The 27,674-nt window shown below is 35.0% G+C and overlaps 2 protein-coding genes across 2 annotated transcripts; both read left to right on the top strand.

Moving 5' to 3' along the window:
- The first annotated feature begins 520 nt into the window (after positions 1-520).
- LOC125840038 (ethanolamine-phosphate cytidylyltransferase) lies at positions 521-18,325 on the top strand. The gene is made up of 10 exons (XM_049519023.1): positions 521-1,131; positions 1,922-2,157; positions 2,446-2,627; positions 4,898-4,969; positions 5,749-5,816; positions 7,802-7,922; positions 15,143-15,208; positions 15,295-15,417; positions 17,488-17,578; positions 17,907-18,325. Exons 1-9 carry the CDS (start codon positions 827-829, stop codon positions 17,557-17,559), a joined length of 1,245 nt encoding a protein of 414 aa, XP_049374980.1. The 5' UTR covers positions 521-826; the 3' UTR covers positions 17,560-17,578; positions 17,907-18,325.
- A 3,718-nt stretch (positions 18,326-22,043) lies between these two features.
- Positions 22,044-25,720, top strand: LOC125840036 (probable serine/threonine-protein kinase PBL8). The gene is made up of 5 exons (XM_049519021.1): positions 22,044-22,354; positions 22,666-23,145; positions 24,340-24,476; positions 24,592-24,715; positions 24,993-25,720. The coding sequence occupies exons 1-5, from the start codon at positions 22,297-22,299 to the stop codon at positions 25,472-25,474; spliced, it is 1,281 nt and encodes a 426-aa protein (XP_049374978.1). The 5' UTR covers positions 22,044-22,296; the 3' UTR covers positions 25,475-25,720.
- Positions 25,721-27,674: the final 1,954 nt, after the last annotated feature.

Here is a 27,674-nt window from a genome sequence, read left to right as displayed (position 1 = left end):
AGAATGACTTAAATTACTAAACTTTCTATCACTAAATTTACTATCAATAAAGCTTTAAAATTCATTATATTGGCCTAGAAGGAAGAGACAATAACATTTTCAGTCCCACAAAGAATTGACATAGACACTCATATACATGAAATCAATAAGATAAATGTTTCATCTTGGACATTTTTTCTTTCAATAAGTAAATTATAAAGAAATTTTAATGAAAATATGTATAAGATCTTTAAAATTGTTTATAAAAATAATACATTAAGTATGTATATTAACAAAATATATGTATATAATTCATCGGTTCGGTTATTTCTTCGGTTTTTTTCCCGAATAAAATCATAACCAAATCAAATACTATCAGTTTTCAAATATCTAAAACCAAACCAAACCAAACCCAAATAAAATCGATTTTATTTTATCGGTTTGATTTAATTTTTCGGTTTGGATCGATTTTTATCCAAACCGTGAACACCCCTATGTGCAAGTAAAGATGTCAATATATGCATTAAGCCAAAGTTGATGGACCTCTTCTTAATTTCAATGACTTATAAGGTTGGCCTTGCAATAACCAACGATTGATACTCTACCTGTTACGCTACGTTTGTTTCACTGTTGTACAAGTGTTCGGTCAAGTCTCATAAACCATTAGAAGGGAGATGAAAACGGCGTTATATATGAAAAAAGTGAGGACGTTTTGAGCTTTTGCGCTTTCGTCTAGAATGGAACTCACAGATTCTGGAGAAAACTGACTGATTCATTAGCGTTATTAGAGGATGTTGGCAGGCTTTTTGTTAGATTAGTGACTAATAATTTAGGAATTTTTGGAATAATGGGTTCAGAGGGAGGAGGAGGACGATCGGAGAATGTGCAACAGAGTTCGCGGTTCGTTGCGACATGGATTGTAGGAGGGGCGGTGTTAGGGTTGTCTGTGCTTGGGTTGAGATTTGCTTTGCCGAAGAAGAAGAAGAGACCTATAAGGGTGTATATGGATGGTTGTTTTGATATGATGCATTATGGTCATTGTAATGCTCTTCGACAAGCTAGGGCTCTTGGTGACCAATTGGTTGTTGGAGTTGTTAGCGATGCGGAAATTATAGCGAATAAAGGCCCTCCTGTCACTCCTCTTCATGAGAGGTTTTTTGCGCTCTTCTTTGTTCTGACATTTCGGATTTGTACTTTTAAAAAAAAATTCAAATCGGTTTGGCTTTGTATCCACTTGAAATATCTTATCTTTATGTGCACTCAGTAGTGTGCTTTAGTTTTGTTGTTGCTTCGGTTAAGTGTTACTCTCTGTTTTAGCTTGTTTGATTGATTGGTTCTAGTAGGGGGGATCTTTCTTCCAAAACATTAAAGCATTTACTTTTCCTTGGAAATCTTCTCTACAGTCGGGAACTGGCGAAGATTGTTTTTTTGGGTTACAGAAACAAGGTCTATAGAGTGTATTTTGGGTGAGGATGGTTTTTTTGGGTTACTGAAAGAAGGTTTTATAGAGTGTTCAACTGTATAGAGTGTATTTTGGGTGAGGATGGTTTTTTTGGGTTACTGAAAGAAGGTTTTATAGAGTGTTGAACTGCCTAAAGAGGAGACCTCAGATCAGGGTGAAGTTTGGCTTGTTAGGATATCACGATTTGATTATCATGGCAAGGGTTTGGTTAAAAGAACGGAATTCCTCGGCTCAGAACACCACCATTTGCACCCGAACTTTACTAATCAACTGATGGCTTCATTTCATCATTTTGCTTGTTGTCTGATACCATTGCCCTTGAAAGAATCAAAGGAATTTAACAAATAAAATCATGGCAACTACCATTAGAGCTCTTTTGCTGTACTTGACTGTGATGATTATTATTGTTTTGTCTGTTGCTTGGGATAGATTTTTGATCAAAAGAATTGACTCAGTATCTTGCTTGTTGATTTGTCCTAGGATGATTATGGTTGGTGCTGTGAAGTGGGTGGATGAAGTCATCTCTGATGCCCCCTATGCCATTACTGAAGAATTTATGAGGAAACTATTTGATGAGTATAACATAGACTATATTATTCATGGGGATGACCCTTGTCTTCTTCCTGATGGAACTGATGCTTATGCCCTTGCTAAGAAGGTTGGTCGCTATAAGCAAATCAAGCGCACAGAAGGAGTTTCAAGCACTGATATTGTTGGTATGTATTGTTCTCTTGATTCTTTGGCAATGTAAACCTCCTCTTTCAAAACGAAGTTGGGCATTGGTTTGTGTTGGAATGGCTAGTTCTTTCTTTTCTTGGAGCTGCTGGGCAGCATCTTATCAGTGCCTTGCCTTGCTATTTATGCAAGTTAGATTACTGATGTGAAGATGTTTTGGCATTTGTTAATATTCAAAAGCTAAAATTTTCAATAATTAAATTGCTAGAGCGTATAGGTGCTAATACTGTTTGTGTAAATAGTATTTGTTTTATAAATTTGCCATGTAGGTCGAATGCTTCTTTGTGTGAGGGAGAGGACCACTGTTGACTCCCCCAGTCATGCCTCCTTGCAGAGACAATTTAGCCATGGTCACAGCCAAAAATCTGACGACGGTGGTGCTGGGAGCGATACACGCGTATCTCATTTTCTTCCTACGTCTCGTAGAATTGTACAATTTTCGAATTCGAAGGTCAGCCTCTTTCATATAATCTTTTTCTGTGGTAAATTCATTCCTCACAAAGCATGAAGCAAAACTTTTAAGGTTTTCTTGTTGCCTGATAAATTCGTCATAAAGTGATTGTTTTCATTAGTGTGTCGCCTCTTTTAAGTTTCCTTCCAAAAAAAAAGAAAAAAGGAGGAGTTTTGAGTTAACTATTTAGGAAAAGCAGGAGATTCTCAGATTCTGAAGACTAAACTGGCCCAAATTTTAGAACTCATCTTGTCTCGTGGTGATTTGGGACAAGGAGCAGATCACTAGAAAATTAAGCAGTGAGAGAATAATCATATTTTTCTGATTTTCTTATGTTAAATTTCTAAAAGACGTGCAAAACTGGGAGGCTTTGAAGTATTTTATATGTGGCTGCTGAATAGGTTAAGGGAAGAAAAACAAAAGGGGGAATCCATGGGGTTCTGACGTGATAAACATCTGAGAGTAGTACAACTTAGGGTTTTAGTTCTCCCCCCCCCCCCCCCCCCAAAAAAAAAAGAAGAAGAAGAAAAAGAATCAAGAAAAATGGATAATAAAGTTGGAATTATCTCTGGGAAATCAGGGTTCAATTTTTCCAGGGATATAGGATCCTTGCGAGGAGACTGATTCACTAGTTGATGTGATAAGATCCTTGTGAAGCAGTAGCATAAGCTTGGTTGGGTTTTCGATAGTGCTTTTGCACTGTTATGGTGCAACTTTAATATATCGTTACCAGTTTCAGAAAAAAAAGGAATGGAAGGCGATTTCTTTACATCTGTCTAGATATTGGTCGTGGGAGAAACTTAAGTGTAGTTCTCAGAGAATACCTAACACTGAAAGAAAAACACAAGATACAAAAACAGTAAATAACTAAGTGAAAGATATACTGATTCATTGAGTTTATATACGGGATGCTAAGCTTCAAATATCGTGGATTTTTTTTCTTTTGATAGGTGAACTGTAATTTTTATATGAAAACCATCAAATGGGAAATGATGGCAATCTGTTACAACCAAAATGTGGTAACATCACAAGTTGTGTAATGTGCTTAGTAAATCAACGGTGGCATCAGTATCATTTACATTTACAGCAGGAGATGTTGCATCAAAGCCTAAGCAGAAAAAGAAAGAAGCACCTGTTCTTAAGATTAATTACTTTGTCATTCTTGCTCTCAAAATTCCTAGCTTTTTTTCCTTCCAAATAACCACAAACTGCAGAAGGAAGAGTAAACCCGAGGTCAGAAGAAGTCCACTAATCAAACCCCTACTGCCTAGATGCATAAATTTGCACTTTTCAATTATAGGTAACTCCATCACTTTTTCAAGTTCAATTAGGATCTGTAAGTAGAGTTCAATTGGTGATCATCCAATTAAACAAATAAATTCCGCTGTAGCACTGGCAATTCCCATCTCAAGATCAAACCCAGGCAACTCCTTATAAAAAAATAAATAAAAAAAATTAAGCACAAGATTGAATAAATAACCCATGAAGCAAAAGCAGTTCATTGAAATAAATAAGATTCAGACCACTATATTCATGTCAATTTCCCCGTGACCTAGAACAAGGAGTTGAATGACTCATAGCATAAAAACAACACAAGTTTATCAAAATAAAAATTACAAAATCAAGAAGAAAGAAAAAGGAGAAAAACCCTGAAAACCTCTAGCTGTCCATTGAATATCCTCCAAAATTCTCGAACGTTTGATATAAACCTACCAATGAGCCCACTGTTTATAATTTTGCATCAAAAGAATTTTTTTTTACTGAAACTACCCTAAATAAAAAATCTTTCAGACAGCCCAGGGTGTGTCACGCCCCATCCAGTGTGCTGCACTGTAGTATTAGTTTTGCGTGTTTGTTTTTCTTGCTTCATTTTGGCATCTTAGCTTATTTCTTTGCTCCTTTTCCATATTTAACTTTATCTTTGGGCTTCATTTTGCACTAATTTGCTGCCGGAGCTTGCATATTCATCACACTTCACAATTATTAGCTTCCAACACCAGAGATTCACAAAATTAAGCCTTTAAATATTACAATCGACACATAATTAAGTCGAATGTGAGCAAATATGATAATTTTTTTTTGAATATATTCAATTTATCATTTAAGCATCAATGCCTGATCTGTCTTACATTAGCTTATGATCTTTTTAGGGAAATCAGTTGATATTTTAAAACATCGCCTCGGTTGTTTTCATCTTTTATTTCCATGTTGCTGCTAGGAAGTACATTTGTTGCTTATAAGTTATAATGTTTTCGAGCGTGTTTGTGTAGGGAGCTGGACCTGATGCTCGCATAGTCTATATTGATGGTGCCTTTGATCTTTTCCATGCTGGACATGTAGAGGTAAGCAATCTAGCTTTAGGACATTACAAAGATAAGGATGCTTGTATATCAAAGAATCATATAAAAAGGTAAACAAGTGTAGTCTCCTTTAGTAACTTTAGTTTATGATTGAAGTGATCCACAACATTCAACATGGTACTATAGTTAATAGTCGTTGCAATTTTCATGTTTTTAGTGAAAAATGAAATTGGGTGGGTGCAAAGAAATTCTCTTGAAGACCCAACCAAAGGAATAAATGTGTTCTTACATAATAGCTTTATCTTTTGGATATCCATTTTGAGTCATCTAATATGTACAAGACCATTGCTACAATAACATGTGGGAAATTCCAACCTTTTGCCTAATATTTTAAACTCACTTTCTTCGAGCTGTTTGAACAACTTTTGGAACTTTTTTCGGAACAACTTTTTGGGGGAAAAAGTTTATGCAAAAGAAATTTGCTTGGATAGTTTTATGCAAAAAGAAATGTGTTTGAACTATTGTAGTTTTTTTGAAGATTCGCAAGTGTTATGTGGGTAAAAGTAGAATGACTTTTCTTCGACAAATTGCTGATACCCATTCTTTGGACCACCTCTTTGAAGAACTCTTAGGAGATTTTCGCAAAACTTCAACATCTTTGAATAAGTTTTTTTGTGATCCCCAAAAGACTTTCTACAGAAAAATGTTATCTCTTTTCCCTGCTGTATTTCTTCTCAGTGCTTATTAGTCTCTTTTTATGTTACATCTAATGCATGCTCAGAGTGCAGCTTCATTTTCTCACTTCTCTGTTAATATTTTAGATACTAAGGCTTGCTCGAGGACTTGGAGACTTTCTACTAGTAGGCATTCATACTGATCAAACTGTAAGGTAATATGGTGTGCTTCTGCGCTCTCAATCTGCTTATCCACAGCCCTCACGTACTAAAATATTTTGTATTTGGAGATTCCGTTGTCCTGATAAAACCCTAACATAATAGTTGTAAAAACTCATCCTTTGTCTGAAATCAACATACTAATTTATTTACATGTGATTTTCTTGAAGGTTCTAGTATATGCCTAATAATTTTCTCTAACATGATAAACAAATATCGTAGCAATCTTGTTGGGAACTAAGAATGTCAAGTAGAGTACTAATATGATATTTGCTTATCATGTTAGAGAAAATTATGGATGACGATGAGACTTAAACAGCCTGCTATGATACATTGTCCAATTGTCACACATATTCCTTGAGAAGTGTTAGTAGGTAGAAAAGAAACACTTCCTTCTCAAAAAAAGATAGAAAAGGAACACTTTACGTACTCTTTTTGACAACTTAATAATTTTATGAAAAAATATTTGGTCACAAAATCACCGGTACAGAAGTACTCCAAAAACTAGAAAATTTCATGAGTGCACCAAAAGGAAATAAGGGATAAGAGGTTATTCTTCAAATCTGCAAACTTATCTCTACATTTTCAAAAGCTCTCCTATCTTTGTTTCTTCAAATGACTCACATAAGGGCTAGTTGAGCAACACTCCATGCTCTGCATCTTCCCCTCCGCCTACCACAATTCCAGCTGAACAATTAGCTCTTTCACTGTGCTTGGCATCACTCGAGTTACTCCAAAATAAGACATAATTTTGAGGCTACTCGGCAACAAAGAGGAGATGGTAAACGTCTTCACCCGAACATTTACACATGAAGCACCAACTAATGTATGTAACCTTCTCTTCCTAGGTTTTTTCGGCCGTCAATATCACCTCTCTTGTTGCTAGCCAGAAGCACTCTTTTCTTGGTACCTTAGGGTGCTGAATCGTTTTATGTGGAAATGCAACCTTCTCCAAGTCAGGAGCTTCTCGTAATATGACTTGACTGAAAAAACTCCATTGTTCCCTGCCCCCACCTCATACATCATGGTTGTCCTGTGATGTTCCTTGTTTGTGAAGCCAATCGACTAACTGGCGTGGGTTAGTTGCATGTCGACTGTCGAGTTAAAAAAAGAGTTCTTCGGAAATATGCTACAGTGCCATATTAGTTGTTTTCATTGTGGTTAAGAGTAAGGGAATATTATTCCAAGAATCCTGAAACCTTGAATAATAAATGCTCATTGTCTATTTTCTTGAGAATACATTTACTTTCTAATATGATGTTACCTTCTCAATTTTTTTTTAAAAAACATGTACTTTCTATATGATGGACTATGGTTTTAGAGCTGATGTCTCGAGGAAATAGAGACATATGCTTTATGTTACTATCTTTTGTGTTTATTTCTATCTTGTTGAAATTCATTTAGTCTAAAAGAATAAGGAGATGGGAGGAATATAACTGCAGATAGCTAATAGAAGAGGAAAAGAAGACAAGCTTGGGGATGTGGGGGGTGGGTGTGGTGGAGAGAGAGACCCAACAGTGAAGATTAGTTGATTTTTTTAATTTTTTTTTGAAATAGGCAACTTTGTATTATATCACAAAACAGTACATGGGTTGGACTGAAACCATACATACAGATGTCTCCTTTTCCACTGTTTTCAGTCTATATTGAGTCTAAAGCATCGATTACTGGTACAGTGTCATTGGAGTATAATTGATTTTTTTATTTTTATTTTTGCATTTTTATGAAAACTCTAAGATTGTACTTTCAAATAGGGACTCTGGATACTTTGATAGCTAGAAAATGCTGAATTAATTGTGCTTATCTACAGTCAGTAGTTGAGGTTTTTGTGGAGAAAATAGCTTGTTACCTGTCTGTTTCTTCTCCTCTTAGCATGTTTACTGTCTGGGAGCTCAATTTATCTTTGTCACAACGAAGTATGGTTAGTTAGTTGCAAGTTTAGTCAAAGATCTCATCTTCCATTCTGTACCGTCTTTTACAGTGCCAATAGAGGTGTACACCGTCCAATTATGAATCTTCATGAAAGGAGCCTAAGTGTTTTGGCTTGTCGCTATGCTGATGAAGTGATTATTGGTGCTCCAAGGGAGGTGTCAAAAGATATGGTAATCTCTACTCATATGAACACTTTTCTGAAAATCATTTGTAACATTCTTATTGCTATTAGTACTCGTCCACTCCAGTGATTTCCTACGATCTCTTTATTGACGGTGGTCCAAGCGCAAGGATGCTAAAAGCAGAGAGAAAAATTCACAACATTTTTATTATTACGTCTCTAATCTTTTTTTGAAGAGACGTAATAAAGATTAGAGACGTTATTACGTCTCTAATCTTTGGAGCTAAACAGTAATGACATTAATGAAATTATCATTAACACTTGCATGAACCTTCTGCATGTTATTTATGAATCCAAGATCACTTATGACTTCTCTTAATTTTCATGGAAATCAGATTGATGATATCTGCTATATTAGTTATCTTTTTCCAGATTATGGCTTAATGACTGATGGTGATATGACATGTTCTCTACGACTCTACGTAGTGGCGGTGTTTCTCTTGTAGTGTCTTACTTAGTGTTTTCTGACAGATATCAGATTAAACTCAGGTCGTATCTTTATTTCTGCATATAACAGCACCATGAACCCAAAATCATCGGCCTTAAGCTTTTCAGTTTTGACTTTCAGAAATATCCTCGTGTGGACCGAATCAGGCCCACACTCAAGCGCAGGCGTGTTGAAGACATGATTGAATTTCAAAAAATGTGTCCTTTCTAACAGCTTAAGCTTTTAGATTATATGGTCACACAATTGAACGTTAGCATTAGAGATGAACCTATCATTGTTGTGTTTCCTAATGTTGGGACCCTATGTTATTATCCACTCTCCAAATGTCCAGTCCTGAGCGTGAGGTAGAGAGTGTTATGAGTGTCCCACATTCGTTGAGAAAATGAGGAGTTGTCACCTTGATAGTCTTTGGCAAAAATATGAAGTGAAAAAAAGTAATGATATCCAAAAAGAAAAAGCTCCCAGGCACAATTCCCAAGTAATGACCTAGACCCATCCTAATCTCCCCCTTGCGGTGGTCCTTCTGATCACTGGGAATCACCATCCTCACCCCTTTCCTTCTCTTAAACCTTTCTCCACTCCAATGGAGGACTGTATTTACTTTGTGATAGGAGTAAATCTTTCGATCTCGAGAAAATCAAAGGAGCGAGCTGGTGGATGGTACGAATGGACTGAAAGAAGCAAAAACACCATCACAAGAACTTCTTTCAACAAGAAATCTATGATCTGGATCACTCAGGTCATGCGAGAAGCTTCAAATATGAAAGGAAATGTGGTTAGGAGGTGGAAGAAAATAGAGCCTCTCTCAGAAATCTACTGTGCAAGAAACTTCAACAAATACGATAGATACATTAGTTTGACAAACATAAGGGGTAGGAGAGGCCCGTTATCATCATTTCGGAGATGACTTTTAACTCAGGATAGGACAATATAGCGGACGAAATGGGGAGATTCCTTTCTAGTCATAGAATGGAGGAAAATAGAATAAAGCAGAGGCTAGTGGATAGTAATAACCCTTTTGCAGAGGCTGTGAGGAGCTTTAAATAGTCAAACAGGAAATGGGTTGGAGATAATGACCAACATTAATGAAGGAGGAGATCATTAGCATTAATGATACCTTAAATATCCAAAATGAAGTCCTACAAAGAAGCTTAGTTGGAAATTTCGAAGAAATGAATATGTTGATGCCAACGCCGTTGGAGGTGAGGAGATGGGCAAGTAAGATTTGGAGGCAAAATCATGGTCTGAATATTTATGAGACGGGGTCTGGAAAGTTCTTGTTCAAGTTTGCGACAAGAATCACAGCGGAACAGGTGATTGGAGGCAATTGGGTCTGAAACAACTCAAAAATCTGTCTGGATTGGTGGACTCCAACGATAGTGGCCACAAATTTGGAAGACTAGACCAAGCTCGACCTGGACTTGGGCCATAGGTCTTCCACTGCATCTCTGGTCGCAAACGACTTTCAAAGACATCGGAGACTTCTGTGGGAGTTGGATCATAACAGAGGAAGAGACACAACTAAGAAACCACCTTAAATGGGCGAGAAGCAGAGTTGAAGGCGGCAGGTTTTTCCTCTTATTTGCCATGTTTAACCTATGGAAAATAATTTTTGTTAGTATTTTCCTCCTCCAACCAGAGAGCCCTCGATTTTTGTCTCAGATTATTTCCTGGCTATTACCATCATTGTTTTTTTTTTGAACTTGGTAAGGTTGTATTATATCACAAAACAGTACATGGGTTGTACTGAAACCTTATATACAAAAGCCCCAAATTCTTATTGCTCTATGGCTAAATTGAGTCTAAAACATCAATTATAGAGACAATATCATTTGAGTATAACTGATTACACCAAAATCATAATAGTAAAATGCAGTTGAGCTTCACTTTCTGCACACTATTTTCTATGCTCTCAAAACACCTAGAGTTCCTCTCTTTCCATATTGCCCACCATATTGAAGCAGGGATAAGTCTCCATCTGCCATCATTGTTATTCCCCTTTTTCCTCTTTTTTCATTTTTACCTGTTTCAACTCCTTCTCCCATCTACACCTTTTAAGGCCCTTAGTTTGTTCATCAACTCTCTTGTTTCCATATCTATCTGCCCACATTCATCTTTGTTCTATACATCAAAATCTCCTTTCAATGACTTCATATTTTCTGCCAGACAAAATGTTCGCTTTCCAACTCCCTGAGATCTAATAGTTAATAGCTGCTCGACTCTGTCATCATATCCTTGGAGTCTGCAACTTTGAACCATATTGTCGAACCCAAAGGGTTTCTTGTGCAATCCTACATAATAAGACTGATCTAACGTTCTTCATAAAATAAATAACACTATGATATTAAGTTCGGAAAGTGGGATTTAATTCACGTTAGAAATCATTTCCTCTTATTGGGTGTAATCAAGAACTTGTTCGGCCTCAACTTTGATTTGATTCCTCTTTAGTTCACCTGCACTTTGCACCTCTCAAAGAAAGGCCAAGAAGATGGTTATTTTTGAGCTCCGAGAACTCCTCATAACTGTCGACACAATTCTGCACCTATTTTTTCCTGAAAATCTTATGGTGTTAAAATTCTCTCCTCCATACCCGTGGTATGTGCCACCATTGCACTTGACAACTCTTCCAGAAACCTCATTTGATTCTCCCCATTGGCTCTTACACTTCCTACCCCCAAATCTACTCCACCTGTATTTCCCTTAAATCTTGGCACTTATAAGTGCTTGCCTTTTCCCACATCCTCTTTTTCCAATTCATCTCATCCTACTGTAGTTAAGACCCTTCCAATATTCTCCCTTGCCAGAAGTATCTCATATCTTACTCATCTCTCTATTTACTCCTCACTATTTTATTTTTCCTCCGTTTCTTTTATGTGTCTTGAAAGCATATCAAGTTCGTTCCACATTCTATGAGACTTGCCTATTTGATTGTCGTTCTATTTGGTCATTCATCCGCTGAATATTCGTCGATGAATTTCTGGCATATTCTTCTTCTCCTTGCCTCTCTTCTACTCTCTTCCCTGGACTAATTTTCTTTTTTTGAGAAGGTAACGATTTGTGTTATAAACCAGTACTTATGTAGTACTGAAAACCCCTTTACAAAAAAGTATGAAAATCTAGGAACAGAAACAGCAAGCCTAGCATGATTCTAATACTTCTAGGATTGCTTCTGCATCTATAGGGAACTCTTTGTACACCAAAAACATAATAACACAATACAATCTGTTTTGATCATTTGTCGGGATCTGTATTTACTCTCATCTTTTTCTCTCTTTCCTTTCTTTCCTCCCTTTCTATGCATTTACTTCTTTTGCTCTTTTTTCCAATAGCAATAAGAATGTCTGTCACCTTGTCTTTGTTCCCCTTATATAAGAGACCCTGACAAATCTTCCAAAACTCCAATGGAATTTCCCCCTATCCATTCAGTTATCCTTCTTTCCTTATCAGTGTTGGCTTGAGGTTATAATTACATTCCTTCCTTCATTAGTTCTCTCACACTATGTGTCCTCCCCCTCACCCCTTCTCTTCTTCCTTGCACTAAGTTCATCATTGACTCCTTTCCCCTATATTCCATGATTTCTGCTTCTTTTTGGCATGGTCAGGGACTGATTTATAGGATTCCTTCTGTTGTACTGAGGTTCGCCCCCCCAAAGTTTGGTGCCACATTTTGAGCCAAAATGATTCTGAATCTGGGTCGAAGGTTATGTTGCTCAGAACTTTCAAAAGTTTCCTGTTTTTGAAATTGGTAAGTTTGTATTCCTTTGCATTAATGGCATGCTGGCTACCTCCAACAATTTACACATAATAGAAACTAATTACAGTAATCCTATGAAGTCAAACTAACTGAACTTCCTCTTTTATACAATGTTCTTTACACCAAAAACATAAAGGAGCGATGACCTTCCACTAATCTTCTGTATGGTGTTCTTTGCCTTCAAAAATCTTTTCATTTCTTTCCTAAAAAATGTTCCACCAAATACTTACATGCAGGTACTGTTTTTCACCAAATCTTCTGGCTCTTGCTACCTCCCTCCTAATCCAACAACTTAAAAGACAGCAGTATTCTCTGGCATAGACCAGTTCACTTTAACCAAATTGATGAATAACACCTACACTTGTGCTTTAACTGTACAAATTACAATGTAGGAAAAAGGTGGTTGATTGTCTCCAAAGCCTCCTTACATAATGAGAACCTTGAAGCAATGTAGATTTCCCTTTTTCTGTAGTGCTTTCAGACAAGCTCTTCTGACTACTAGCCAGATGAAGCTTTCACCTTAGTTGTGCCACTCTTTCATACAAGATTTCCAGATTCCTGTTAACCTCCGTATTACTTCACTTATCCCCCTATGTACACCCTATTTACTGAGAACAGTCCATCCCGGTGGTGTTTCCATATTAAATCCTAGGAAACCACTGATTATTGTCAACAGATCTGCTACCCTTGCTATTTCCCAATCATTTAACAACCTTCTGAAAGCTAAATTCCAGCCCTGAGGGGACCAAATCTCCCCTACTTTGACTTCAGGATTGGTGCATATTGAAAATAGTCCAGGAAATAAAGCCTGCAATGCCCCCTGTCCACTCCAGTTCTCCTTCCAAAATAAGATCTTGTCACCCCTGCCCACCTTGTAATTTGAATTTACCTTCAAAGGTCAAGGCTGACCAGAAAGCTCTAATGATCCTCCATACCCCCACGCCAAAAGTATCTGTAACAATATTTGTGCATCATTGTTTAGCTTGGCCCTGTTTATGTTGGATTAATTCTTTCCACAAAGTCTCGTTATATCTCCATAACCATTTCATAAGTAGACTTTTATTCTTTAACTTTCAGTTTTTGACCCCCAAACCTCCATACACTTTGCTTTGCTGAATTGATTCCCATTTCACCAAGTTAAATCCTTTGCGCACTTCATTTCCTTGCCACAGTAAATTCCTACTCAAACTGTCCAAACTCCAAAGTCTTGACCACCTTGCTAGGAATAGGAAATAAAGACATCACATATGTAAGCAAAGTGTCTAACATTGAGTTGATCATCTCTCTTCCTTTTTCTCTTTATGGTCATCTCTTTATACTTTGATTTCTTTGAAAGGCCCAATTCAAAATTCTTCTTGTGCACACATTTTGGTCCAGCATGATTTGGGTGTGGGATCCACACTGGATTTGGCGACTTTTTAATCTAACTTGGGTCCTTTGACTACACCCATAAACAAGAAGTATAGGTCGATTGGATATTTGATTTGATTTTGGGATTAAGTCATATAAGTATTCACATAAAGCACCAGAACTTGTGCTAGTATACGAGATAACTAATGAATAAAATATTAAGTGCTGACAAAAAAATTAATATTTACCTGTTATAACTTAAAAACTTCAATTAATTGTCGAAATATATACTTATGTATATTGTCATATACCTTTATTAATTGTATCTTAACACCCGTATTCATACTCCTATATTTCTGTTCTTTATATATAGGTGATGATGAACACGGTTTTTATATCCGTACCTGTGTTGGATGCCCACACCCATATCTGAGAACATAGGTCGAAGGTCATTGTTGTAGGTCACTGGTGGAAAATTTTTCTGGCCTTTCTCTAGTTTTCAAGCTATCGAAGGCTTTCACCTCACGTTAGTCTGGTTTTCCAGGCGTTGATGCATGTCGTTGGAAGTTCTTTTCCGGCCAAAATCCTTTTTCCGACAACTGAAGATCTTCCCTTGTCACTTGAGATTGTCGGTTCTGGATATTCACACCTTAACGCCTGAATTTTGGTCTGTTGATGTCACCGCTCACCATTAGCTTTGCCATCGACTATCTGCCTGTCCCAGTCTTGGTCAATCCTTTCCGGTGTTGGTAGGGCCTCGAAAGGTCTGTGTGGGACTGATTTTTTTGTCTTGTGAAAATAAAAGCTGGATGAAATGAAAAAATGAAAGATGAATAATTCCGTAGTTTTAAGATCTCTTTCTTGTTATGTGGATATGTCATAGTCTTAGAGGTCCTTTCATGTATATGTTTTGTTTGACCAAAAGGTTGGTTTTGTATATGTTAGGAAACAAAGATCTTTCAAACATATGTCATTGAGATTCTTTTCTTTTCATTGCCTTTGAAAGTGTAGTAGAATTAGTTGTCCTTAATGCTGAGGAATACACATTTACCAGTTTCAAAAAAAAAAAAGAATTAGTTTTGTCCTTGATAGATACTGGTCCTCTGTAGCAAAAAGTCAAGACTCTTAATATTCTTTGCCTATTTGGTTGGCTTAAATGGTATGGGAGGCCCTCAGATCCCACAGTTCTCAGTTCTCCCCTTGCTTCGTTTGTAATTTGCTTTGCTCAAAAGAGTTCAGATTCTAGTTGTTGTAATTATCCTAATAATGGGCTAACTTGCTCCACCTTGTTGGAAAACATATATAAAAGTTAGGTTCATCTTACTTCATCTCTTCTCCCCAAAAGGAAAATTATTACATTGTTGTCTGTTGACTGTCATACATATTTTTTTTTTCATAATTCATATTTGATTAGAGGAAATTTCACTACTTAGTGGTTTTGACTGGAAATCTTCATTTTGCATTGTTTCCATAGGATCTCTATTGATCAGAAAATTTCCTTTTGGAGATTAAGAAATTTAATGTTTTTACTTTTTACCTAAACTGTAATTAGAAACCAAATGATTTCCTCTCATTCTTGAGTTGATCTCATAGAGTATATCATGTTACTCCTCATTTATCGTGTACTGACTTTTTCTACAATTGGACACTTGTGCAGATAACAACATTTAATATCTCTTTAGTTGTTCATGGAACAGTAGCCGAGGACAACGATTTTCAGAAGGTACTCTATGGTTACATGTGGTCTTTTACGAGAATATTAGGCTGCAATGTCCTTTTGTTTGTTGACCATGATACTTTATATTGCAGGAGACGGGTAACCCATATGCTGTACCAATTAGCATGGGCATTTTTCAAGTATTGGATAGTCCTTTAGATATTACAACAAGCACAATAATAAGGAGAATTGTGTCAAATCATGAGGCTTACCAGGTTACTTCACCTCCAATATGTACTTGTTTAGTTTCTTTTACATTCATTTGAACAAGGATTTCTGAACATCATCTTTGGAAATTTTTGTAACAAGTACTAAATAGTGACACAAAGCAAAGGTGCAGCCTATGCGATAAAGCCGATAATGTAGAGCTAGACTGTAACTTAACTGCAAAATAATAAAAATCACTCAAGAATTCAATATAAGTATAATATTAAGCAAATCTTTCAATTATTAGATTAAAATTACAGCAGCAGAACAACAATGAAGCTAAAGAACAGAGAAAAAGTTGCAGCAGCAGAATGGGGAAAAAGACATAGCAGAACATACAAAATAATTACAGTGCGTCTAAGAATTGAAGAAAATAGAAAAGTAGAAGAGAAGAGTAACCCAGCCCCGGTAGTACAATAGAGTACGTAGCAGTAGAGGTAAAAGAGAAAAGAAGAAGCAAAGAACTTACCTTCAAGAGTTGAAGCATATGAAGAAGTCACAAGAACAACAATGAAATCATAATTCACAGCAGTCACATACTTCTACAATATTTTTAATAAACCCTAATATCGCTTAAGTTCACGCATCTCACTTTTATTGCTCAAGTCGCTTCTCTCTTTTCAACTAAAAGTGTATATCTTTCCCCATGGTCAAATGAAAAGCGAAAGGCCTGTGCTGCGTCTCGCTTCTAGTTGAAAGGCGATGAAGTGCATGCCTTTGACTCAGCCCCATACAATATAGCTTGTCTAACAACCTTAGTTGCTCAAACTCGGGTGCATGTGTCTGATATGGGTGTGGATCTAGAGGTCGATTCTTCATGATTTAAATTTTAAGATTTCGGGGGTATGAATCTAGATACGGGTGCGGGGATTGGCTAAAAATAATTCAAATATCTAAAATAGAGTTATTATGTCTGAATTATGAGACATTATACAAGGTATTTCAAGGAGAAATATCGATCAAGAAGGAAATCCGAGAAGAAGATAAAAGGAAAAGGACTAATAGAGAAATTTCTACATACAAGCTATTCCATTTTCTTCCATTTCACCTTAGTTTTTGTTTTTATTACAGAAATCATAATGATCTGTCCTGAATTTCTGTCAATTTTGGTCGAAGTACCCAAAATCAATTGATCAAATCTGGTACGAATCCCACACCCACACCCATGTCACGTTGACATGGGTGCGACACCGAAATGAAGAGTCAGAGCAACTTAGCTGACAATCACTTTATAAAACTTTCCTTTAAGTCTTGGTGGCACATTATTATCACACAAGGCAATGGATGCGTGCCTCCATTTCATCCACCCTGCCCCAATGCGATGAGTAACATCATCGTCAAATCTGTCCATATACTTGGATTATAGACCAAAGATTCTTAAAACCCTCTTGGGGATGACTTGTGCATCAACCTTCACCCATCGTAGACCCAACAAACACCAAAAATGTTGTCATTGCTGTTATGAAGCCTTCCAATGTAGGAATAGATAATCAATAGTTTCATTCTGAATGCCACAAAGTAAGCATCTGATACGTAATTGGTAACCTCTCTTTTGTAGAACATATTGTGTGAGACAAGCCCTTTTAGGGACAAGCAAGGTGAAGCATGCTACCTTGTAGGATGCAAGAGTTTTCCAAATTTGACTCCAAGGCCATTGAGTAATTTGGTTTTCATTGCTTAACAGTGCATAGTAGAAGGATCTAACAGAGAAAAGTCCTCTAGTTTGCATTTTCCAATTAAGGCAGTCGTCCTCGTTGGACTAGCCTTGAAAGGAATTAAGTATCTTGAGGAAATCAACGATTATTTTCAACTCCCAGTCATTGAAGTTTCTTCTTAATGTCAAGTCCGTGTTTTTTTTTTGTCTGACATTATATGATGGTGTCATCCTTCTGTAACTAGCTGTTTAGATGCTTGATGAAATTTAAAATCCTGCGAAATTCAAGTTTGATCATATCCTCCCTCAGCCATTATGCAATTCTGTCCATTTGTTTGAATGCTTATTTTGAGGCACTGGCCCTGTTTGCTTGGTTGAATCGGAACATGTATGTGATGGATCTAACTATGACTTATATCTGCAGAAACGAAATGAGAAGAAAGCAGCTAGTGAGAAGAGGTACTACGAGGGAAAAAGTTACGTCTCTGGTGATTAGTTGACATTACAGAATCAAGGTAGCAGTCTGTTTATGACGTTGTCAATTCTTCTTAACGGCAGAAGATCCTTAGGTTGTGTGTTTGGAGTTGATTTGGAGATAAATAAAGAATTGATAATATCTGATCTTATTATCTACAATATATGCATGTCTTTACTCATGTCACTACAGTTTGTTTTGGCATTGTAATGAATTTCATTAAGGGGTTCCCTCCCTCCCCTCTGTTCCATCACTCTTGGCCAAAAACACTACTTCTGCTCAATCTTGAAATTACTTTAATTCCTCGAATCTCGTGTTTTTCCATCAATACCATGAAAATGAATTGTCATTATGTTGTGTATTTGCAGATGATAAATTGGTGCGAGGCAAGAAAGCTGCTTCAGAAGATGCAACTTGTACACCCCCCACCCTCTTTATTTATTATTTTTATTTTTATGCCTTTTGTTCTTCAACCTTTTTAGGAGGCCCCTGCGTCAAACTGCACGTTAGTGCACATGACGTTCTCTAGTTAAACAGAAGTAATTCTTTGACCAAAAACATAAGAAGTAGATAGTGAGAAATAATGTATCATCATGACACATTTGAGGCTCCCGTACAGCAAGTGGACTACTTTCTCCATTAATATTATCATTACTAGTACTAGCATTTTTCTTTCGTTGTTTTTGTATGAACCATATGTATGTCATGCTAATGAAATGCGGAATTTGTACTTGTGAAGTTGTATATGCGTCCGTCCACAATACATCTGGTATTCTGGTTGTGCAAAGGAGGGCCCTTCAGGGTTGTACTATGAAAAATTTATGTTATGCCCTTATATTGATGAAAGTTCGTTTTTTTGGTGAAGCTTGTTAGAACTGATTGCAGATGCCCCCTACCCAGTTTGAAAACACTGAGATGAAAAACCAACTAGGAGAAGTTGGGTTGGCAGCTTCTTTTACTAATACATTGGCTACCATGTGAGCAATGAATTCTTTATGATAGTTGAAAGTTAAGTTTAAGAGAGAATTACATATAAATACAGTCCATACATATATACATTGGAACCAAGTGGTCTATATATAACTTGGTAAAGTTGTAAAAATAATAGGTTAAGATTCAACATCCAACTCCAAATAGGCTCTTCAACTTGGTATTCAGTTTCTTTTTAAAAATAATTCATGCTTTGAATCTTAATCAGTAATTGTGACTCAAACATTAGTTCAATAAACTAAATATATTTGGATGATGGAAAATAGATTTGTAAGGTAATCCATCATTGTTGAACAAACTTAAATAATTGTGTTTAAATTTCGATTATGATTATGTGAGAAATTTGGAGTGAGTGTTATTTAGACTTGTTGGAATAGTACAAGGAGATTGCTTACAAAATTTAAAGTTATTTGATGGAGATTTGGATTGGTACTTTTGATATATTTATCCTTACTATCCAACTTGGGCACATATTTGTTCATGAATTGTTAAGTCCCGTGTTCCAACTTTATCATCCCACTTGACATGTTGGGTTAAAAGGGAAGTGAGTTAGGTTAAATTCTAGGTCGAGTCAAATTTTATTGTGACGAGTTAAAATAAAGTGGGACAAATTAGATGATGTGGACCATTGAATGGATGACACATCTCCAAACTTGCTTTTTAAACATCACCTATTTTGAGCCGTTAATGAAGAGTGGCACAGATGGGCACTTTGATTCACGATGATGGCATAAATGAGTTCGATTATTAATGGATGACATAGATAAGTCTTTTTTAATAGCTTAATGACATATTTAAGCTTTTTTCCTTCTTTTTATGATATTTTGTTTAAACTTTAAAGATGAAAAAGAATCCCTTAATTTAAGGTAAACTAATAATTTGTTATATCATTAAATTTGGAATTATAATTATCTCTTCTAGTTCTTAAATGTTGTTATATATGGAAGAAAATAACTATTTTGCAATATTGAATAAATACAATATTATTTATGTAGTTAAGTTTTAAGAACAGTCTTACCACATAATAGGTATGAATATGAAATTTCAAATTCTATAGTTAAAAGTCTAGATATTTCACATGTGAAGTTTAAACCCCATAAAGATGATTATTTTTTTAAAAAAATAAATCAAAAAGTTATCAATAAACATTATTTCAAACTTTAAATTTTGTATTCAATAAAAAGGGTCAACAAAGTGAAAATACTTAAGCATATGGTACAAATTTAAAGAGGTTAAGAGAGAGGACAAATAGGAGGGGACAAGAGAAATAAATTTTCATGTTGTTAATTGTCTGGCAAGGAGGGCCACACCACGGTTAGTCGTTAAATTGTGAAACCACCAACGGTTTTGGTGAGAGAAAATGACAAAAATACCCCTCTTACGTACTAGGATAGATTTAAAATAGTCTCTTAAATATGCATGGTACAGTTTTGATTTTTTGAATTTGTTAAAAGTTAATACTATTGGTTAGATTGGAGGAAAATATTAAGGAGTAATTAAAAAGATATTAAAAAAAAAAAAAGAAGTTACACTTTATTAAGATCTATTAGACGCTAGAAATAAATAAATAAATAATACTGCAAAAACTATAAAAATTAGACTTTTAAATGTAAAGTTCCCACCTTTATTTCTATTATTGTTCACACCAAATCTAACTGATCAAGTTCGATAAATAGTTGATGGAGACTAAAAATATTTTATTTTGATGAGATTAAAAGATCAAGATTATTCATTACACACTTAAAAGACTATTTTGAATCTATCATCGAACATAAGAGCTACTTAATTATTGATGCAGTGATATTTATATTTTATGTTATTATGTTATAATGATTTTTCCTAAAATAATATAAATAAATAAAGAAACTTTCATAGAAAATGACATTATTATAGATAGTTTTCATTAGCGGATTATCCCTGAAATTCTGTTTTCTAACTTTTTAAAGAATTTTCATAAATTTAGTTGTTTTCATTTTAAATTACTCACAAATTCAAAAATAACTTTAATTAATTTTATGGCCAAACACAACTCTTTCCAAATATCATTTCACTTTAAAAATAAAAGCTATTTTTTTTAATCATAATGAAATATGATCAAACACTTACTATATTTTTACATGCGAATTTCAAAGCCCCATAAAATAATTGTTCATCAAATATAAGATCGAAAAGTAATAGATAAACATTATTTCTATTTTAAATTTTGTATTCAATTAAAAGGGCAATTAAGAGCATGAAGTGAGAATGCTTAAATAAGGGTAGGCATATGGTGCAAGTTTGAATAGGAAATTTTTCTTTAAAGAGAATATAAATTTTCTTGTTGTTAATTGTCTGGCAAACTGGAAGGACATAGTTTAAAGTGGGTGTTTGATTCTGAAAATAATTTATTTTATTTTATTTGGAATGGTTGAAGTTATAGTTGAAGTTGAAGTTGTTTTTGAAATATACAACTAATTTTCATAAGGTTACCTTCAATATACGAGATATTTCAAGTTAATAGAGTACCTTAATGTCTCATAAAATAATATTTGTGGTAACAAATCACTTATAAAAAATGTTATTGATGATAATGTTTTATGATCTGTTAAATTTGACCGTTTTCAGTTTATACCGTTGAATTTTATAAATAAAATAATGTCTAATAAGTTAATGTGATTTACATTTATTCTAGTTTGGAAAATTTTCAAAAAAACATACTCCTTTTAGTGAATTGGTTTAAATAATATTCTCTCTAGTTCATGATAATTGTATATATTTTGTAGGCTTTTTTTCATATTCAAAATAAGTTAATTGTTCCATATTCAAGAGATATTGCTCATATTTATGATTTTACTTCAAATTATTTGATTATAACTAGAACTCGAAAATCCTAACACACAGCTATAAGAGAGTAGCTTTCAAAACAAGCTCCCTAAGGTCACACATAAGATCCCAAGGAATCGCTTAGCTTCGTGAAAACCTTGTATTTCCGCCATGTGAAAAGACTTAGCTAATTGTGACTAAGAAACCACTTTCACTTTTTTTAAAATAACTAAAAAGCCAACATAAAAATAATGATTAAATTAATGTAAACGTGACTATAGCACACGGAAAATGGTAAAATATGATTTTTCTCGCTTTGGAGCTCATTTGAACCTGAAAATGTGTTCGTTTGCTCTTCGGGACCAACTCGCGCCATTAATAAGATCGTATCGGACGTCCATGAAAAATTTCGACCTTAAAACAAGTCGGAATCCTGTATCACCAAAAAATTATAAACTATAGCACACAAAAAACAGTAAAATCTAATTTTTTCAGCTTGAAGCTCGTTTGAACTTGAAAATGCGTTCATTTTCCCCTCGGAACCAACTCTCATAAATCTCCACGATATCGCATGTTAGAACGTTGGATTTTTACGGTGGGTGTTGGTAAATATTTTAGAGTGGGCATGGTTCCGTTCAGCACGCGCATACAGCTTTATTGAATTTTTTAGTATATGGAGAGACTGGTCCCTGACTGAGCGAGTATGTGTTGCACACTGCACCACTGTTTCTTTGGCCTTTATATCCCTTTTACAGCAGCACAAATACCCATCAAAGTTGGTATCACTATCTACTTCTCCTGCTAATTGCAAATACAGAGAGAGAAAGAAACTCCCCAACGTGCGCTGTAAAGAGCTCTTTTTGACTCTCTGTTTTAGTGTAGAAAAGGATAAAGTGTTGAATTTGGGAGGGAGAGGGGTGCTAATGTGAAGAATGAGACTAGACCTAAGAACAGATAAAGAAGCAGATGGGCAATTGTGGTACTAGGGAGGAATCTGCTGTTGTCTCCAATGCTCATCATCAAGGTTTCTTTCTTTTTTTCTCAGATCTGTTTCATTTTTACTAGTTATTTGACTAATTGGAGAAATACCCATATGCTACTTTTTGTGTTATGATCCTCTTTAGTGATTTTGTACTGAAAAGGTTCAATCTTGAACTGTAATTTGAACAACAATGTTTGAACTCAAATGGGGTTTTGATACTTTTTGTGTTATGATCCTCTTTAGTGATTTTGTGCTGAAAAGGTTCAATCTTGAACTGTAATTTGAACAACAATGTTTGAACTCAAATGGGGTTTTGATTATCTTTTGATTTTTGTGTTTTTTTTGATGGGCAGTCCAGCAGCAGCAGGGGTTATCGTTGGGAAGCAGGATAGGTATTGAGTCGAAGAAACATAGTCATAGTCGTTCTACATCAGATCTGAGTGATCCTTCGACTCCAAGAAACTTAGAGGATTTTAGAAAGAATGCTGTACTGTATACACATATAATTGCGTTTACTCTTTTTGAGCTGGAGACAATTACTAAAAGCTTCCGATCTGATTATATACTTGGTGAGGGTGGTTTTGGAACTGTTTACAAGGGCTACATTGATGAGAATGTTCGTGTTGGACTTAAGTCTTTACCGGTTGCTGTGAAAGTACTTAACAAAGAGGGGCTTCAAGGTCACCGTGAGTGGCTTACTGAGGTCAACTTTCTTGGCCAGCTTAGGCATCCTAATCTTGTCAAGTTGATTGGGTATTGCTGTGAGGATGACCATCGTTTGCTCGTTTATGAGTTCATGTTTAGAGGAAGCCTTGAAAATCATCTCTTCCGAAGTATGTGTCCTCTTGTTGTCCCTCTTGTTTTGTTGCATCATGCTGTGGTTAACTTGATGTTTTTTTATTTCTGCTATGCTTATCAAATAAGATGCCACATTTTTTAAATATTACTACGATAGCTTTAGGTGAGTGAGAATCTCAAGTACATGTTATATTTGCTTCGCCTGCTGCATATTGGCTTCTGCTGACTGACTGCAATGCTGACATAGTTGTTGTCTCATATGTACCTTCGCCTGTAATGTCATTGCTTTTGTCACCTTAGAATAAATTGCTTATAAATGGTTATATCGTGTCATAAGAAACTCCACGGATTATCAGATCAAAACTGGGATGAGATTTTCAACTCAAGGAACAGCTTTTAGCGAATTACCTCCCTCCCTCAAAATAAAAATAAAAATAATAATGGGTATGCTCATCTTCATCAGTCCATGTGTAAAACTGTCAAGTTTGAGCTCCATGATGCAGCAGGCCTAATTCACTAAAATTCATGCTGGAATGACAAAAGTGGAAACTTGTGTCCTTGTAGAGATACATTTGAGTCGGCCTGATTTTTTAGAGTTGTACCAATAGTTTCACCTGTTGCTAGTTGAGCTTTTTACCACTCAGAAAATGATGTAGCTCCTAAGAGATATTAGTAGTAGATGAACTTTGTAAACTTTGAGATCTTCATCTAAATTTTCAGGCATAGTTGTATATTATTGGAATCATATTACTAGCTTTACTAGTCTTCTATTTAATGTTACAGAAATGCTAGATACATCCATGCACCTAGTTGGAAAATCTTGTGTTTCTGCAAGAGAACAATATTTAGCTCTTCATCTAAATTTTCAGGCATAGTTGTATATTATTGGAATCATATTACTAGCTTTACTAGTCTTCTATTTAATGTTACAGAAATGCTAGATACATCCATGCACCTAGTTGGAAAATCTTGTGTTTCTGCAAGAGAACAATATTTAGCTCTATGAATAATACTGTAAAATAGGATAAGTGGTGCTAATGATTGTATATGCTCCTTTGGTTGGAGAACATGCTTGTCTTTTGTGATTGGTGCTTCGAATCACTGATACTTCAGCCTTAGTAACTAATCTTCTTGGCTTCAAGCTGATGAATCATGATATCAAATCCTTACTGTGTAAAAAGAAATAAGTGTTGGGTTTGCTAAGTTGTGGTATTTCTTGAGGCTTTCAGGGGCTACTGTGTCATTATCTTGGGCCACAAGAATGATGATTGCTCTTGGAGCAGCTAAAGGGCTTGCATTCCTTCATAATGCAGAAAGACCAGTTATCTATCGTGATTTCAAGACCTCGAATATATTATTGGATTCTGTAAGTCATGTTTCCAAGACATGTACTATGTAATTCACTTGATTTCCTCTGGTTTTACCTTTTCTTGTCTGACTTTGTCTTGATTGTAATAACACGAGATTGGTGTGAATTGCAGGATTATACGGCCAAACTATCTGATTTCGGGCTTGCAAAAGCAGGGCCACAAGGTGATGAGACCCATGTATCAACTCGTGTGATGGGTACCTATGGTTATGCAGCTCCGGAATATGTTATGACTGGTATGTACCCTGCTCCCCCTCTCTCCCTCTCCCCCAAAAAAGGTCTTGACTGGTCTGTTATCATGCATTTGTTTGATTCTTTAATTCCAATTTAAAACTACAATACCCTAAACAATCCAAAGTCGGGAAAAAGAAAAAAGTAAGAGTTGATACAATACTCAATCTGTCTCCTGTATAGTTTTAAGCCAACTTTGGAGGCAAAATTGAGGATCATTGTAGAAGTATCTGTTTGATGTTTGGCGTACCTGATACAAGTTGTAATATGTTTTGGACACAGGACACCTTACTGCAAGAAGCGACGTGTACAGTTTTGGTGTAGTACTCCTAGAACTATTGACGGGAAGGAAGTCTGTTGACAAGACCAGACCGAGCAAGGAACAGAATCTAGTTGACTGGGCTCGGCCAAAACTTAACGATAAGAGAAAAATGCTGCAGATTATAGACCCTAGATTAGATAACCAATACTCAGTGAGGGCAGCTCAAAAGGCTTGCAGTTTGGCATACTATTGCCTGAGCCAAAACCCCAAAGCAAGACCCTTGATGAGTGACGTGGTTGAAACTTTGGAGCCACTACAATCCAGCGGTGGCAGTACAAATGAAGCCTCATCAACTGGAACTGCTGCTCGATTTGCCATAGGAAGGGTCCCAGATTACAGAACACATCACCGTTATGGTAGCTCTCTTGGTACTGCAGCTGGTTGTCGGTCTCCCAACCCAAACTGTTCCCCAGGTGGCCCTGCAGCATGCCGTGTTAGATAAGGAACACGACATAACTGAATGTAGCTTTGGGTGTACTGCTGTTCTATACTTTTGGATGTAAATTGCAGGAGAAAGTATAGTCTTTTAAGCTTGTTGTGGTTCTTAAATGGGCAAATCTGTACCAGGTGAAGAGCAATTTGCTGGCACAGCTTTTGCTTCTTCCCTTTTTTTCCCTCCATTGTTGCCTCATCGAAGAATTGAATGTGTGTTTGGGTAAGTAATAGTACTAGTTTGATTTTGCGTTTATCTATACATATAAATCATTCAACGATGAAAGTAGAGGTGGATGCGTAAATCCACATTTGTGAAAACTGACTATGCAGGTGTAATAAACACCTCGTTCGACATTGTTCCTCTGTAAGTTTCCCAGTTCTAAGTTTTGGCTCAAAATATCAATGACTGGTTCAACAACTTGAAGTTAGTTTCAGGCGAGTACCATATCATTTTTTCCATTTTTAATACCCCAAAAATTCCCGAGGGCCTGATGTACAGTTAAAGATAATTTGTTTTCTCTTCGTTTCCTCTAGTGCATATATGAATGAGTGTGAACTTGTTAAATTCAAATTTCAAATGAAGGGGAGTCTTCGAGTAATTGATAAAGTTGCTGCCATGTGATTGAGGGAGGTCATGGGTTTAAGCCCCTTTCCCAAATGTTGTATTTTGAAATCAAACACTTATTTTATATTATGAGAATCCTACATATAAATAAGGGAAAACTATGGATCCATTAGGCAAAATATTTATCCAAATTAGATTCAATCCAATATATTTATCCTGATTGAACTCACGATCCAAATTATTTACTTGACTGCCTCCTTATTTTATTCACTGAACAGTTATTTTTTCATCTTTGATACCATCGGAGTATATATATATATACTCTAATAGTATCCATATACTCTTATGGTATCATTATATTCTGATAGTGTCCAGTAGTAAACACACAAATAATTAAAAACAGGGTACGAAAGTAAAGAACTAGCCCCTTGTAAACATTTCCCCTTTTTAGCTAATAGTAGCTCTACTTTTGTTTCTTTTAATTTTATCATTTTGATTGGTTTTTTGTGACATTACGTAATATAATATATCCAAATGTTATATTCATTAAAACAATATAATACAATAAAATATAACACAATAAAATATAATACAAATTTACCATACATTATGAAATACACCCTCTCGTTCCTATTTAATTGTTAAATATTTCCTAATTTGATTTCTTTTTTTACTTGTCATTTTTGGCAAATCAAGAAAGGATAATTTTTTTTCTTCCTATTATACTCTCAATTTATTAACATTGAGTTAATGTCTTTAAAAAATGTAGTGGAGAAATATGTTTAAGAGTCTTTTTGGTATTACTGCTAAAAACTGCTTATTTTTAGAATCATTTAAAAAAAATAGTTTTCTAGAAAGGTTCTTTTCAAAAAAAGCATGTGTGTTTGGCAAATTTATTTGAAAAGTGCTTTTGATAAACAATTTGTGTTTGACTAATTTTTCTTTAAAAAATGCTTTTGAGAGTCAAATTACGAAAAAGGCAAATATCAATGTGCTTTTAATATTAAGATTATTTTACAGAGAGAAACTATTTCAAACATCTAATATATAAACTTTAATTATTTAAAATGTACATATTCAAATTTTCAATTAGTATTAGTGAATTTTTTTGAAAAAAGGAATCTTTTTGTTATTTGTTACCTTTTTTTTGGATTCAATCTTAGCTATTATCCTTTTTTTTTTTTGTTATAATAACTCTAAAGTTTTTTTTTAAAATTCAAATTAAAATAAAATAATACGTAAATTAAGAAAAGAAAATTTGTTATTTGTTATTTTTTTTTGGGAGAGTCTAAATCTTTAATTGTTTTTTTTTTTCTCTTTTTTTAATCCTACAAAAATATCATTGTTAATTTTATTTCTAATTATGTAAAATAATATAAAATATAATATATAAATATTAATATAAAACATAAATAAATAAAAATTATTATATAAAAATAAACAATAAAATTCTTGAATAAAAATCAACCAAACTTATGAGATATGTTAATTAATTAATAAAGGATATATTGATAAATATGTACATATGTAAGAGATATTTTAGTTTTGAAAAAATAATTTTTTATTTCTACTTCGCTTTTGAAAAAACAGAAATTTTTAGATGGTTTCCAACCACATAAAAACTGCTTCTGCTTCCATATAA

Source organism: Solanum verrucosum, unplaced genomic scaffold, assembly GCF_900185275.1.
Source record: "Solanum verrucosum unplaced genomic scaffold, falcon-dt-bn FXZP01000177.1, whole genome shotgun sequence".
NCBI classification, from domain to species: domain Eukaryota; kingdom Viridiplantae; phylum Streptophyta; class Magnoliopsida; order Solanales; family Solanaceae; genus Solanum; species Solanum verrucosum.
Note: the sequence above shows the minus strand (reverse complement) of the source record. Positions and strands in the feature narration are given on the sequence as shown.

What these genes read in the sequence shown, in the direction of transcription:
- LOC125840038 (XM_049519023.1), top strand. Translation starts at nt 827, where the DNA reads ATGGGTTCAGAGGGAGGAGGAGGACGATCGGAGAATGTGCAACAGAGT. An exon ending in GTCACTCCTCTTCATGAGAG is followed by an intron (nt 1,132 to 1,921) that starts GTTTTTTGCGCT and finishes GATTTGTCCTAG; the next exon opens with GATGATTATGGTTGGTGCTG. An exon ending in TTCAAGCACTGATATTGTTG is followed by an intron (nt 2,158 to 2,445) that starts GTATGTATTGTT and finishes TTTGCCATGTAG; the next exon opens with GTCGAATGCTTCTTTGTGTG.
- LOC125840036 (XM_049519021.1), top strand. Translation starts at nt 22,297, where the DNA reads ATGGGCAATTGTGGTACTAGGGAGGAATCTGCTGTTGTCTCCAATGCT. An exon ending in TGAAAATCATCTCTTCCGAA is followed by an intron (nt 23,146 to 24,339) that starts GTATGTGTCCTC and finishes TGAGGCTTTCAG; the next exon opens with GGGCTACTGTGTCATTATCT. An exon ending in CGAATATATTATTGGATTCT is followed by an intron (nt 24,477 to 24,591) that starts GTAAGTCATGTT and finishes TGTGAATTGCAG; the next exon opens with GATTATACGGCCAAACTATC.